Genomic DNA, 13,677 nt, shown 5'->3' with positions numbered 1-13,677 from the left:
ATGTAATCCCCTATGGCCTTAACAAATCCTTGAATCAGAAGGGTTACACAAGACTTGATCATCCCTTTGGGGTTTATTTTCTCATAATGACCGGCTGACTGTACAGTATTCCTTATATACTCCTGTCTATTTACAACTGAATGACTTGAATGAGTATGAGCAACTGAATAGCTCCGTGTTTACTGTTGTGTGTCAGACTGGCAGAACTGGTCATTCGTGCTGTGTCTGTGTGTTTGTCCTGATGACCCTTGAGACGCCGCCCGTCCTGACCCTCCAGACAGATCTCTGAGATTACAGAGCTCACAAACACCGGGAGCTGGATTTGTGCTGGACTGTAAGCAGATAGTGTGGCTACAGACTAAGAAATCCTCTGCTGTCTGCTTAAACAAGTGCATTAAATGCAACACAACTTCATTATGTTGTTTTTAGGGAATAGATTGTTTTAGTATTGCTTTACTGAAACTCTGTCAGAGTGTTATACTGTGGTGGGCCACAAGTGCATTTGTATATTTAGCCTAGTATTCATGTGCTTCTACTTTAACTTAATGACATCCTAAAAGCATATTTATTATTAATGGACATGAAAGGAAAAAAATACACTGAGCTTAATTGGATTCATTTACTGTTCTCTGTTTACTTTCATTTTGTTGCTCATTTCTAGAATCACATACACTCTATTTATACTGACTGATTGTTAATATATCAATGTATATAAAAGTTCAGTTCGATTCAGGAGAGAGAGAGAGAGAGAGAGAGAGAGAGAGAGAGACAGAGAGAGAGAGACAGAGAGAGAGAGAGAGAGAGAGACAGAGAGAGAGAGAGAGAGAGAGAGAGAGAGAGAGAGCGCTTTAGAGATGACGTCACGCTTAAAGCTCCACGCGGCGGTGGGAGGAGCTTAAGGGCGAGTTCAGCTTCCCTGAACAAGTTTGGGAAGTTCAGAGAGAAACCGGCAGAAGCAGTGAAAGAAGAGGCGCGAGCTCCGTCTGATAATGCACTGGGAGCAGCTGCTGCGAGCGAGGAACGGGAAGGTGAGGAGTGTGTGTGTGTGTGTGTGTGTGTGTGTGTGTGTGTGTGTGTGTGTGTGTGTGTGTGTGTGTGTGTGTGTGAGATCGGCGTGACTCATGTGTGGTCATTGTCATTCTGCCTCATTGCACCTGTGTTCTGTAACATGCTTCCCTTCGCGTCCGCTTGAGTAACAACACAGACTGAAATATTGAAGCGCAAGGACCTTTAATATAAAATGTAACTTTTAATCGGTATATAAAAAATACAATATTTAATAATCTTGCGGAGTGATAGCCTACTTGTCAACCCATTAATTAATATGTATTCAAAACGTTAGAAATGTGGTTTAAGATGCTTTCACAGAGCCCTTGTTGAAAACGCTGGCTTTATTGTTGTTTGAAGGGTGTTCTAGCTCATATATGGGTCAGATTAACCTTTAATCACTCCTAAAAAAGGACAACACTTAAAGTCTTTGGGGTCATTTTTACCCCAAACTTTTAAAAAGCGATTGCATAAGGAAATATACATTTTTTATATGGAAAACTATATATCATTTTTTTTATTTACTTCTCAACTATACATTTATGCTGTGTTTTTGTGGAAATTTTGAAGTTTTTTACCTATTTACTGCACAATTACATAACTAGGCCATAAATTGGCTCATGAAAAATGATTTTTTAAAGAAAAAATCACTTAAATGATGATCTTAATTAAATCTAAATAGTTTCTGGACATTGCTCTATGTGTTAGGGATAGAATACTGCCATCTAAAGGTTAGTCAAAAAACTTTATTTCTTATGGGTTAGGAATTAAAGTGCAATGGCCACATGTATCCACTAGAGTGCTATAGAGACTCATTCATTTTCACTTCATTTTTCTTGATGCTTCAACTTCTCCTCACAACTTTATGATATATATTTTGTGAATATTTATTTAAACATTTTGAAATACATAAAAAAATCTGTAGTTTTGTCAGAGTTAGAATTTGTTGTTGTTTTCTAATATATTTTGAATTATCTGCTTTTGCAAATTATTATACATACATTTGAAAAAAACAAGTCACCACTATGACATGATTGTAATCACACACTATTTATTTCAGAAAATTATTTATCAACAACTATTTATTTTTTTAGAACAAGAGATTTTAGAACAAGATGAATTTTAAAAGTAAATAAACCAATATAATACAAAACAACAGCACCAATAAACTGTAATGAACAGGAGTGAAGGGTACACAGAACAACTTTTTTTATAAATCACATGGCTAATAAACATGTGAAAGAACAAGCAGAATATTATAGAATATATATTACAAGCTTGTTCCATGTTGCATATGTGACATTTTTCAGATTTGTGCCAGTTTAGTTGATTTTATTTGCCAATTTCTATAAAAATGCTCTCTGTTGCAGTGGCATACGTATGTTTGTGTGTGTGTGTATGTGTGTGTGTGTGTGTGTGTGTATGAGATAGAAAGTTTGTTCCACTTTGGGTTTATGCTCTAGGACCAGACCTTGAATTAAATGTAAAATTTTTTAGATTTATGCCAGTTTAGTTAATTTTATTTGCCAATTTCTATAAAAATGCTCTCTGTTGCAGTGGCATACGTATGTTTGTGTGTGTGTGTGTGTGTGTGTGTGTGTGTGTGTGTGTGTGTGTGTATGAGATAGAAAGTTTGTTCCACTTTGGGTTTATGCTCTAGGACCAGACCTTGAATTAAATGTAAAATTTTTTAGATTTATGCCAGTTTAGTTAATTTTATTTGCCAATTTCTATAAAAATGCTCTCTGTTGCAGTGGCATACGTATGTTTGTGTGTGTGTGTGTGTGTGTGTGTGTGTGTGTGTGTGTGTGTGTGTATGAGATAGAAAGTTTGTTCCACTTTGGGTTTATGCTCTAGGACCAGACCTTGAATTAAATGTAAAAATTTTTAGATTTATGCCAGTTTAGTTAATTTTATTTGCCAATTTCTATAAAAATGCTCTCTGTTGCAGTGGCATACATATGTTTGTGTGTGTGTGTGTGTGTGTGTGTGTGTGTGTGTGAGATAGAAAGTTTGTTCCACTTTGGGTTTATGCTCTAAGACCAGACCTTGAATTAAATGTAAAATTTTTTAGATTTATGCCAGTTTAGTTAATTTTATTTGCCAATTTCTATAAAAATGCTCTCTGTTGCAGTGGCATACGTATGTTTGTGTGTGTGTGTATGTGTGTGTGTGTGTGTGTGTGTATGAGATAGAAAGTTTGTTCCACTTTGGGTTTATGCTCTAGGACCAGACCTTGAATTAAATGTAAAAATTTTTAGATTTATGCCAGTTTAGTTAATTTTATTTGCCAATTTCTATAAAAATGCTCTCTGTTGCAGTGGCATACGTATGTTTGTGTGTGTGTGTGTGTGTGCGTGTGTGTGTATGAGATAGAAAGTTTGTTCCACTTTGCGTTTATGCTCTAGGACCAGACCTTGAATTAAATGTAAAATTTTTTAGATTTATGCCAGTTTAGTTAATTTTATTTGCCAATTTCTATAAAAATGCTCTCTGTTGCAGTGGCATACGTATGTTTGTGTGTGTGTGTGTGTGTGTGTGTGTGTGTGTATGAGATAGAAAGTTTGTTCCACTTTGGGTTTATGCTCTAGGACCAGACCTTGAATTAAATGTAAAAATTTTTAGATTTATGCCAGTTTAGTTAATTTTATTTGCCAATTTCTGTAAAAATGCTCTCTGTTGCAGTCACATACATGTGTGTGTTTGTGTGTGTGTGTGTGTGTGTGTGTATGAGATACAAAGTTCGTTCTACTTTTTATTTATGCTCTAGGACCAGATCTTGGTTTATTTGTAGAAATTTTCAGATTTATAATGGATTTAGTTTTATTTTTTTGACAAACAAAATTTTAAAAAGTCATTTTTTGCATTTTCCCATTCATTTTCAATGTGGGGTCATTTTGACCCCAAAGACCTTAAAAGGTAAATTTTTTTTTACACACCTTTAGAACAACCAAATCAAGCCCAGTTTTTTTGTGCATGTTTAGATAGATGATTTAGGAAATGTCACCGAGTTTCATGCCCCTGCGATGAAGGTAACACTTTTAAAAAATGAAGGAAAAATCCATTGGGGTCATTTTGACCCCAAAGGATGATTAAAGGTTTTTAAACACTGCTGTCTGACAGAACAAGACCATATGATCAGACTGAACTGACCTCAATATCTGAACCACTGTTTACTGTACAGTCTTTTAATATTCCAGTGGGAGATACGAGGATCCTTGTCTTGATTCCCCTGGAACGACCTTCATGATCAGTTTGCCTGAAACACCAAGTTGTGATGAGATACTAAGACCAGTTTTCAACAAATCTACTTTGATTGTGTATGTAGTTAACAAAAACAAGGCACTGTAGTCTCTTAAAATGTAGGTGTGTGTGTGTGTGTGTGTGTGTGTGTGTACTTGTGTATGCTACATTGTTGGGATCAGATGTCCCCACATGGATAGTAAAACCCGAAATCTTTGACATTGTTTTGTCCCCACGACAGGAAAAATGATAAAAAATAGTAAAGGTGTTTATCTGAAAGTGTAAGTATGTATAAGGTTGGCTGATATTGTTTGGTCATTATGAAAGGAATGGAAGTCTATGGGAAGTCCCACAAGTTCACAGAAACCTAATGTGTGTGTGTGTGTGTGTGTGTGTGTGTGTGTGTGTGTGTGTGTGTGTGTGTGTGTGTGTGTGTGTGATTGAGATGTTAGGCTCCGTCTGTATTCATGCTGATTGCAGAAGCAGCCGATTGCTTCATTGTGTCAGCAAAAAGAGACGGAAAGACCTATTTTCCATGAAGTGTCCTGACTTGAGTCTGTTGTGTGTGTTGGTCAGATCGAGAGGCTGGAGGGCGGTTCTCTGCTGGGCTCGGAGGACGCCGGTCTGGACCCCCAGCGCACACGGCAGGCCATCGCACAGCTGCAGCAGAAGATCCTGAAGCTCACCGAGCAGCTGCGCATCGAGCAGGCGGCCCGCGACGAGAATGTGGCCGAGTACCTCAAACTGGCCAGCAATGCCAGCGACAAACAGCAGAGCGCCCGCATCAAACAGGTACCACATCACCACCGGGGACCTAAAATCAAAAGACATGACTTGAGCTGCTTTCTGTACCATTAATACATTTACAGTGCTGGTCAAAATGATTATAACACTAGTATTTTCACCAGCTAAACATGGTTTGAAGTCAGTTATTTCTATCCGTTGCTGTAGTGTGTCAGTAGGAAATATCAGTTCACATTTCAAAACATTCATTTGACCATTACAACCGATATGTCACGTCTCCAAACTCAGATCACTGTTCTCGAAACAGTTAACACAAGTGATGGTCCTAAACAGATTATATGTTTTCATTCATTTTATACAAATCGCAAATCATGCAAATAATTTCCTCCAAACAGTGTGCACAAAACTCAAATGTTTTCACAATAGTTAATACAACCAACCAATACTTTAAAACATCTGAAGGTTTTACACGAATCACAAGCATTTATGTACTGTTTGTCCAAACACAACTAACAAAACTCTGTGATTTGTGGTTCTTTCAAATGAACAGAATATTTTGATTGGTCATAAACTGATAACTATTCAGTTATTTATACACTCAGTTTTCCTAATCTTTTACACATTTATCACAATAACTTTAGAGCAGGGTTATTCTAATCTTGTTGCTCAGGGTTGGAGCTAAACTCTCTTAGATTTAAATATTTTAAAATATTTTATTTTAAATAAAAAAAAATGTTTCAAAATGTTACTGTTTTTGCTGTGTTTTGGATCATATAAATGCAGGCTTTGTGAACAGAAGAGAAATCTTTAGAAACTTTAAAAGTCTAACTGTTCAAAAATGTTGGGCTGGTAGTTTATGTTAGCCTATAGTTTGAAGTTAAAGATATTAATATTAATTAGGATTATTTGACAGTGATTTCACATTTATTGTTTGTATGAAGGCTAAATACAAATAAAAGGCCCAAACCCAATTACTTTCAAAAGGGGATTTGCTCTGATGTTTTTATTTGAGCTATACGCTTTCATGCCTTTATTTCTGTGATTAATATGAATGACTGTAAGACAGAAATAATACTGTGTGAAGCTGTTAAATGTGCTCTGTCTGTGTCAGCGGCAGTGTGAACGCAGATTTGTATGTTGCAGTATGATTTTTTTTCAAAGGTTTAATAGACACGAGTGAATCATTGTCATTTAAAAATGAGATTGCATGGGTGTTTGAATTGAAAACACAGCTTTTTTAACAGTTAATTGTTAGGGCTGGGACAATAAATCAAAGCATCGTAAATCAAGAAATGACTCTGCATTGATTCTGATGTTTTCTGAAGGCATCGCCATTCTCTCTTGAATCGATTCTGAGCTTAGTTTATAACAGCAGATGGCACTGCGTGCTTTAGAAATAGCTTCCAGTTCCTTTCACACACACACCACTTGAACCTAAGATACGTACGGTTCTTGGAGAGAAGGGAGGGTTGTACCGATGATTCATAAAGTCAAAAGGTTCAAGTGAATTATGTTCATAGTGGTCTGCGTTAAAGCAGATGTGCAAGTACATTTGAAAATGGTCATTACTCAGCTGACCACACAAGCGCTCTTCTCTGTGAGCATTTGAGTGTAGTTAAAAACTAACCTGGAGCACCATCAGGTGTTAAAAACTAAGCTCATAATGTGTTCGAGAGAGAATCACGATGCATTCCCAAAATCTCAGAATCGATCCACAAATCGCAATGCATTGATTTATTGTCCCAGCCCTATTAATCCTGCAGCTGTACTGCCTATATGTATTTATGGTTGTACCTGCATGAATGGTCACGTGACATGAGTTTTCGCTTGTGTAGAGTGTGGACGGAGATGGTTTCTGAAATGCAGTGAAAACGCTAGTATAGATGGGGATAGTTTTCATTTTAAAATGGCATTTTTCACTCACTCGTCCACACCCCTCCATCCTCAGGTGTTTGAGAAGAAGAACCACAAGGCGGCGGCGAGCATCGCCCAGCTGCAGCGTAAGGTGGAGCATTACCACCGGCGTCTGCGCGAGGCGGAGCACAGCGGCGTGCAGCGGCAGCCCAAAGACATGCTGAGGGACATGCAGCAGGGCCTGAAGGACGTGGGGGCCCGGGTCATCACAGGCCTCAGCGAGGGGGTGGTGGACAGCCTGCACTCGGCCGCGGGGGCCGTGGCCTCCAAACCGCGTGAGATCGCCTCGCTCATCCGCCACCGCTTCGGCAGTGCAGACAACATCAGCGTGCTGAGGGACGGGCCCGAGGAGGCCGAAGACGCCGCACACCTGCAGTCCAGCTCCAAGTTCGGCAGCGATGAGGACTGCTCCAGTGCCACCTCAGGATCCAACAGCATGACTGGGGCCCCCGGGGGTCCGCCCGGCTCCAGGGGGAACACGCTGGAGCGGGGCCACAGCAGCAGCCTAGACACGCTGATGCAGGAGCTGCAGGAGCTGCGAGACGCACAGACTCGCCTGGAGGAGACGCTGGACACTGTGAGGAGCGGATATATGAAGGAGTGCAGGCTAGTGATGCAGTCACTGCAGGAGGAGAGGTTCAGGTAGGGTTACTTCAGGACCTAAATCAGACTGGACATGCAGTAGCACTGGACCACAAATATCAACCATAATCTGCTGACAGAGAGAGCTAAAGTGTACATGAGGCAAGCGGTGCAGGGGACAGTGCAAGGAGAAGCCATCACTCGCCCTGAGGGTAGAATACATCAGACTCAACAGCCAACACGGCTGTTAAATGGACAGAGAGAGAAAAGAAGCTGTATGAAACTCGAATGAAACCGAACGCTAAGGTGCAACACTAGTGGTTAAAATGAAAAGATTGAAGACTGGGGGTGGGATATACAATACAACTGAAATTTTAATCCCTGCCATTCATAGAAATCATTCAACCATGTCAGCGAAACTGTAATCTGGCTCATCGGTATGACACATTGTTTTAGGTTTCACTAGATAAAGAATTGGTGAAGTGATATATGGCAAATGTGTGTGATTATACAGCTCTAATCTGATAAATGCAGTTTAAAGCAATTACTATATCAAGATATTAAACACATTAATATCATTATTTCCTGTAAAGCTGCTCAGAAACAATGTGTGAAAAGAGCTACACAGATAGGTTTGACTTGAGTAAATCATGCACTGGCCATGTTAGTTATTCATCTAATATTTTGATGTAGCATTTTCCCTGCTCTTCAGCTGTATTACAAACAGATTTTTGGGTCTTGACCCTCCATATTTGTCGGCCTGAAATAGCCTCAGATTAGTCTTTTTCCTCTTAAATGGTAAACGTTCGAGTAGGAGAGAGAGAATGTGAGTTCACAGGGAGAGAAATACATGGACAAACATATTTCTGCCTTAAATGTCCAGACTGCGGTCAAGCATTTCTTCTGTTGGCTTGTAATAACAGAAGCACAACAATAGCTGAAAAATCAACATGCTGTCAAACTAATGGATAACTGAAGTTTTGCAGTTGTTAAAGGAATAGAACACACACACACACAGAGCAGTGATCTCACTCTTTTAAGATTACATCTGGCCATTCTTGAATCTGATTATAGGATTGTAGAGCCTGTATCATATTTTGCAGGATCACAATGAATGGTTATTGTATGTAAAAGGTATTTGTGCTTGTTCTCAAGCGTTGTGTCTTTGGAATGGTGTGAGGAGGGTAAATGTAAGTGCATTTAAATGGAGTGTTAAAGCTGTTTCAAACTGATCCATTAGTCAACAGTTTGGGGTTTGTCTCTGGGTTCTTCAGACCAGTGAAGCTCCATCACACTTTGAGACGATTACGTGTACATAAGTAAAGACCCAAACATGTATGAGGTCTAGTTTCCTGACATAAACGCACTCTCCTCAGAATCACGCTCGTGTTTCTCTGACGCAGAGCACAGGAAGTGACTGTGTTTCTTGTGCTGTGTTTCTGTAGGTGTGAGCGGTTAGAGGAACAAGTCAATGATATGACGGAGCTCCACCAGAACGAGATCCTGAACCTGAAACAAGAGCTGGCCAGCATGGAGGAGAAGATCTCGTACCAGTCCAACGAGAGAGCACGAGACCTGCAGGTGTGTGTGTTTAACCTATGACCCTAAATGATGACCCCAGAGGTCAAATGGATACTAGCTAGACACACCTTGACTTGCACTAACTAGTGGGTGTGAAATGCCACAGTTATTTCTTCATCAGGTTTGTAGAAATGTAGCACTGCATCAGTGTCTCATTAATAGATGGTCTGCAGTGAATGGGTGCCGTCAGAATGAAAGTCTGATAAAAACATCACAATAATCCACAGCACTCCAGTCCATCAGTGAACATCTGGAGAAGACAAAAGATGAACAAATCCAGCATTAAGATGATTTTAACTCCTAATCCATAATAACACTTCCTCCAGTGAAAAAGTGTTCTGGTCTGAATCAGGAGAGAAATCTGCACAGATCAAGTAGCGTTTACACAGCTCTAAACAAATCTGTGAGAGACAACAGGAGATGCACTTCTTCACTGGAGGAAGTGTTATTATGGATTATTGACTATGTGATGTTGTTATCAGCTGTTTGGACTCTCATTCTGACGGCACCCATTCACTGCAGAGCATCCACTGATGAGACACTAGCTGCGTTTACATATACACTACTAATCCGATCGTAATAGGACTAGAAGGACACAATCAGAATAAAAAAGTCACATGTAAACACGTCAATCGGATTGAATTGGCCAGATCCGACTAATTTCGATCGGATTGTAAGGGGTGGTTTATTCCTTTTGTAATCTGAGTGAGAGGACATGTAAACACTTGATCGGATTCAGTCCTTGTTTAAGACTCTCATCAACAGACGACTAGTTTTGAGTGCGGGAACGCAGTAGCCCCTCACTGCAGAACACAAGATCCAAGGGGTGTGGCTGGATCCACATCTAGGGAGTGGAGTTTGGTAGGTTTAGGGGTGGAGCTCTGGGAGATGGGTAGGTTTAGGGGTGGAGCTCTGGGAGTTTGGTAGGTTTAGGGGTGGAGCTCTGGGAGATGGGTAGGTTTAGGGGTGGAGCTCTGGGAGATGGGTAGGTTTAGGGGTGGAGCTCTGGGAGATGGGTGGGTTTAGGGGTGGAGCTCTGGGAGATGGTTAGGTTTAGGGGTGGAGCTCTGGGAGATGGGTAGGTTTAGGGGTGGAGCTCTGGGAGATGGTTAGGTTTAGGGGTGGAGCTCTGGGAGATGGTTAGGTTTAGGGGTGGAGCTCTGGGAGATGGGTGGGTTTAGGGGTGGAGCTCTGGGAGATGGTTAGGTTTAGGGGTGGAGCTCTGGGAGATGGGTGGGTTTAGGGGTGGAGCTCTGGGAGATGGGTAGGTTTAGGGGTGGAGCTCTGGCAGATGGGTGGGTTTAGGGGTGGAGCTCTGGGAGATGGGTGGGTTTAGGGGTGGAGCTCTGGGAGATGGGTAGGTTTAGGGGTGGAGCTCTGGGAGATGGTTGGGTTTAGGGGTGGAGCTCTGGCAGATGGGTGGGTTTAGGGGTGGAGCTCTGGCAGATGGGTGGGTTTAGGGGTGGAGCTCTGGGAGATGGGTGGGTTTAGGGGTGGAGCTCTGGGAGATGGGTGGGTTTAGGGGTGGAGCTCTGGGAGATGGGTAGGTTTAGGGGTGGAGCTCTGGGAGATGGGTAGGTTTAGGGGTGGAGATCTGGGAGATGGGTAGGTTTAGGGGTGGAGCTCTGGGAGATGGGTGGGTTTAGGGGTGGAGCTCTGGGAGATGGGTAGGTTTAGGGGTGGAGCTCTGGGAGATGGGTAGGTTTAGGAGTGGAACTGGGTGGGTTTAGGAATCGGGGTGGAGTTGGGTAGGTTTAGGGATATGTTAGGAGGGAAGAGTTGGATCTGGATCCCACCACACCCCCTGGATCTTGTGTACTGCAGTGAAGGGGCACTTTTTTTTTAAGTAACGTTAAGCAGCACAACAGTTCATGTGCTGGTCATGGTGTTAATTTTGTCAGACGAGACGAGATGAAATATGTTCGTCAACAACCTTTTTTTTCATGACTAAGACGAGACGATGACAAGACTGCACCACTGTCCAAAAACGCTGACTAAGACTAAATTAACATGCATTATTGTTGACGAAAAAAGACGAGACGAAAATGTTTTGCATAAAATAAAAACTAAGATAAAATCTCTCTTCATTTTCGTCTTCAATCGTCTCTGCTTTTTCATCAACTGTTACGCCTTTAAAAATTCAGAACGAGTTTGCGGCTTCCCGCTGTTGCTCAAGTTACAGGTCTCATACTCCTGCTGCTGCCAGCCTGTGGCTGTAACACAAAACTGTTGAACACACAACACCTGAAGCGAACACGAGTGATGAGCGAGCGCCGACGACATGCTAGGTCGAAGGAAGAGGCTCGATATTTGTGTGTTATAGTTAGCAGCGGTCTGTTATCAAGAAATAAAATAGTGTGTGCGTAAAAAGAATTTGTCCACACGCTGCTCAAAAAATACAAAATAAAAAAAAATTCCTGAGCGCAAGTCCACCGTCTAGGCAGGCTTTTTGTGTTAAATTATATTTCCTGTTCCTGCGCAGGCTCTTTTATTGTATATGACAGCTTATGTCCCGATGACCGGTCTTTGCATTACGATTAAAAGCAGTATCAATAAAGTAAATAAATTTGTGAATGTGTCTCCCAAATCAGAATTTGAAAACCAGACACATTTAACATTTGCATCCAACAAAAATCATTCAACAAGTGTATTTTATCAGGTAATTATGACATTTAACCAATGTTTGAGATATGTGAAACACTTTTTTTACTGAAATGTTTATCAGTAATAATGTGTTATTTAAAAAAACACAAACATTTTTTGACTAAAATTAAAAGACTTTTAGTCGAATAAGATACCTCGAGTTTTCTTTTGACTAAAACTAGACTAAAATGACGAGACTTTTAGTCTTGTAAAACTTGACTGACAAAAAAAGATATGTGAATGACTAAATATGACTAAAACTAACAAGGACATTTGGCACAAGACTAAGACTAAGACTAAATTAAATTAAAAAAAGGTGACGAAATTAACACTAGTTTAGGGATATGTTAGGAGGGAAGAGTTGGATCTGGATCCCACCACACCCTCTGGATCTTGTGTACTGCAGTGAAGGGGCACTTTTTTTAAGTAACGTTAAGCAGCACAACAGTTCATGTGCTGGTCATCACTTAATTAGGACCCGAAGTAGATTAATATAACGTGTGCTTTTTAAAAAAGCAGCGGGAAACTCTGTATATTCATGCAGTGTGCGCATGTCAAAAGAGTAAATCCGATCAGAAGCTTGTGACATATAAAGTGCATATCAACCCGATCACTTTATTCAGCGTTCATGTAAACATTATGTTCAGATTCGTCAATCACAATGAATTCATTCCGATGGAAGCAAAAAGTGTCCATGTAAACGCACCTATTGATGCAGTGCTACATTTCTACAAACCTGATGAAGAAACAAACTCATCCTGAGCATGTCCAAATCGTATTCAGCTTTTCAGTGTGAGACTGACCTGCGGTGTGTGTGTGTGTGTGTGTGTGTGTGTGTCAGGAGGCTCTGGAGGCGTGTCAGACGCGTGTCTCTAAGATGGAGCTGCAGCAGCAGGTGGAGGGTCTGGAGAACGCCACGGCTCGCACACTCCTGGGCAAACTCATCACCGTGCTGCTGGCCCTCATGGCTGTCCTGCTGGTCTTCTTCTCCACCCTCGCCAACTGTGTGGTGCCTCTGATGAAGACACGCAGCCGCTCCATCTCCTCGCTGCTGGCCTTTCTGCTGCTGGCCGTGCTCTGGAGGAACTGGGACTCTTTCTCAGGACACACCTCTCGCCTCCTGCATGTGCCCCGATGAGCCGCGGGACAACTGCTGCTTTCTGACCCGTTTGCACAGTGTTTTGAATGCCTGGGGTGCATTGCTCTTGAATGAGGTTAATATTAATATCATTTGTCCAGCAGGTAAAATAAGTATTGAACGCATCACCAGTTTTCTGTTGGTGCTGTTGACATGAGATTTTCTCCAGATGTCAGAAACAACCCAAGTAGTCCACCAGTGTTGGGAAAGATCACTTTCTACATGAACTAGTTCAAAGTTCAATTCACAAATTTTAAAATGAACTAGTTCAGTTCATAGTTCAAACTACAAAATTTTGAACTAAAGTTCACAGTTCCAAAAATGAACTAGTTCATTTTTTAAATGATCATACGCCTTCTTGCTACATGCTGCTGTCGTTTGCTGTTTTTTTTTGATGACGCGTCACGCATGCGGCGGACGGCGGTGCGACACTGGTGGCTGGTGTTGCCAGATTGGGTGTTTTTCCGCTACATATTAAGACTCGTTTACGGTGTGTTTTAGCCGGGTTTTCGCCTGGAAGGCTCTATAGAAAGATTTCTTCCCTATTGAACGAAGTTAACCTGAGAGAGCGTGCCGTTCACAGACACCAGAATGAATGAGTTCACAGTAACGTTCATCAGGCATTAATACAGCACGTTCAGTTCACGTTCGCCCAAAATATGAACGAGTTCATGAACTATCGTTCAATGAACGCGTTCAGGCACAACACTGTAGTCCACACATACAAGAAAACAATACATGATATCCGGCCCCTCGTCAGTGGAAATGAATATTATCTTCAGTTC

The 13,677-nt window shown here is 41.2% G+C and overlaps 1 protein-coding gene across 2 annotated transcripts in view; it reads left to right on the top strand.

Moving 5' to 3' along the window:
- tmcc1a (transmembrane and coiled-coil domain family 1a) overlaps window positions 1-12,928 on the top strand; it is a 25,643-nt gene extending 12,715 nt beyond the window's left edge. The window contains exons 1-5 of one of the 2 annotated variants that reach the window (XM_059502684.1): window positions 910-1,028; window positions 4,867-5,082; window positions 6,983-7,590; window positions 8,976-9,111; window positions 12,596-12,928. In XM_059502684.1, coding sequence (XP_059358667.1) covers window positions 990-1,028; window positions 4,867-5,082; window positions 6,983-7,590; window positions 8,976-9,111; window positions 12,596-12,892 — 1,296 coding nt within the window. In that variant the 5' untranslated portion in view covers window positions 910-989 and the 3' untranslated portion in view covers window positions 12,893-12,928. Of the gene's footprint in view, window positions 1-909; window positions 1,029-4,866; window positions 5,083-6,982; window positions 7,591-8,975; window positions 9,112-12,595 lie in introns of those variants that run through there. The other variant, XM_059502685.1, reaches the window with a different exon arrangement.
- The last annotated feature ends 749 nt before the right edge of the window (window positions 12,929-13,677 follow it).

This window comes from Carassius carassius, chromosome 21 (genome assembly GCF_963082965.1).
Source record: "Carassius carassius chromosome 21, fCarCar2.1, whole genome shotgun sequence".
NCBI classification, from domain to species: Eukaryota; Metazoa; Chordata; class Actinopteri; order Cypriniformes; family Cyprinidae; genus Carassius; species Carassius carassius.
The sequence above is the reverse complement of the archived record's forward strand: the minus strand, read 5'-3'. Positions and strand labels throughout refer to the sequence as shown.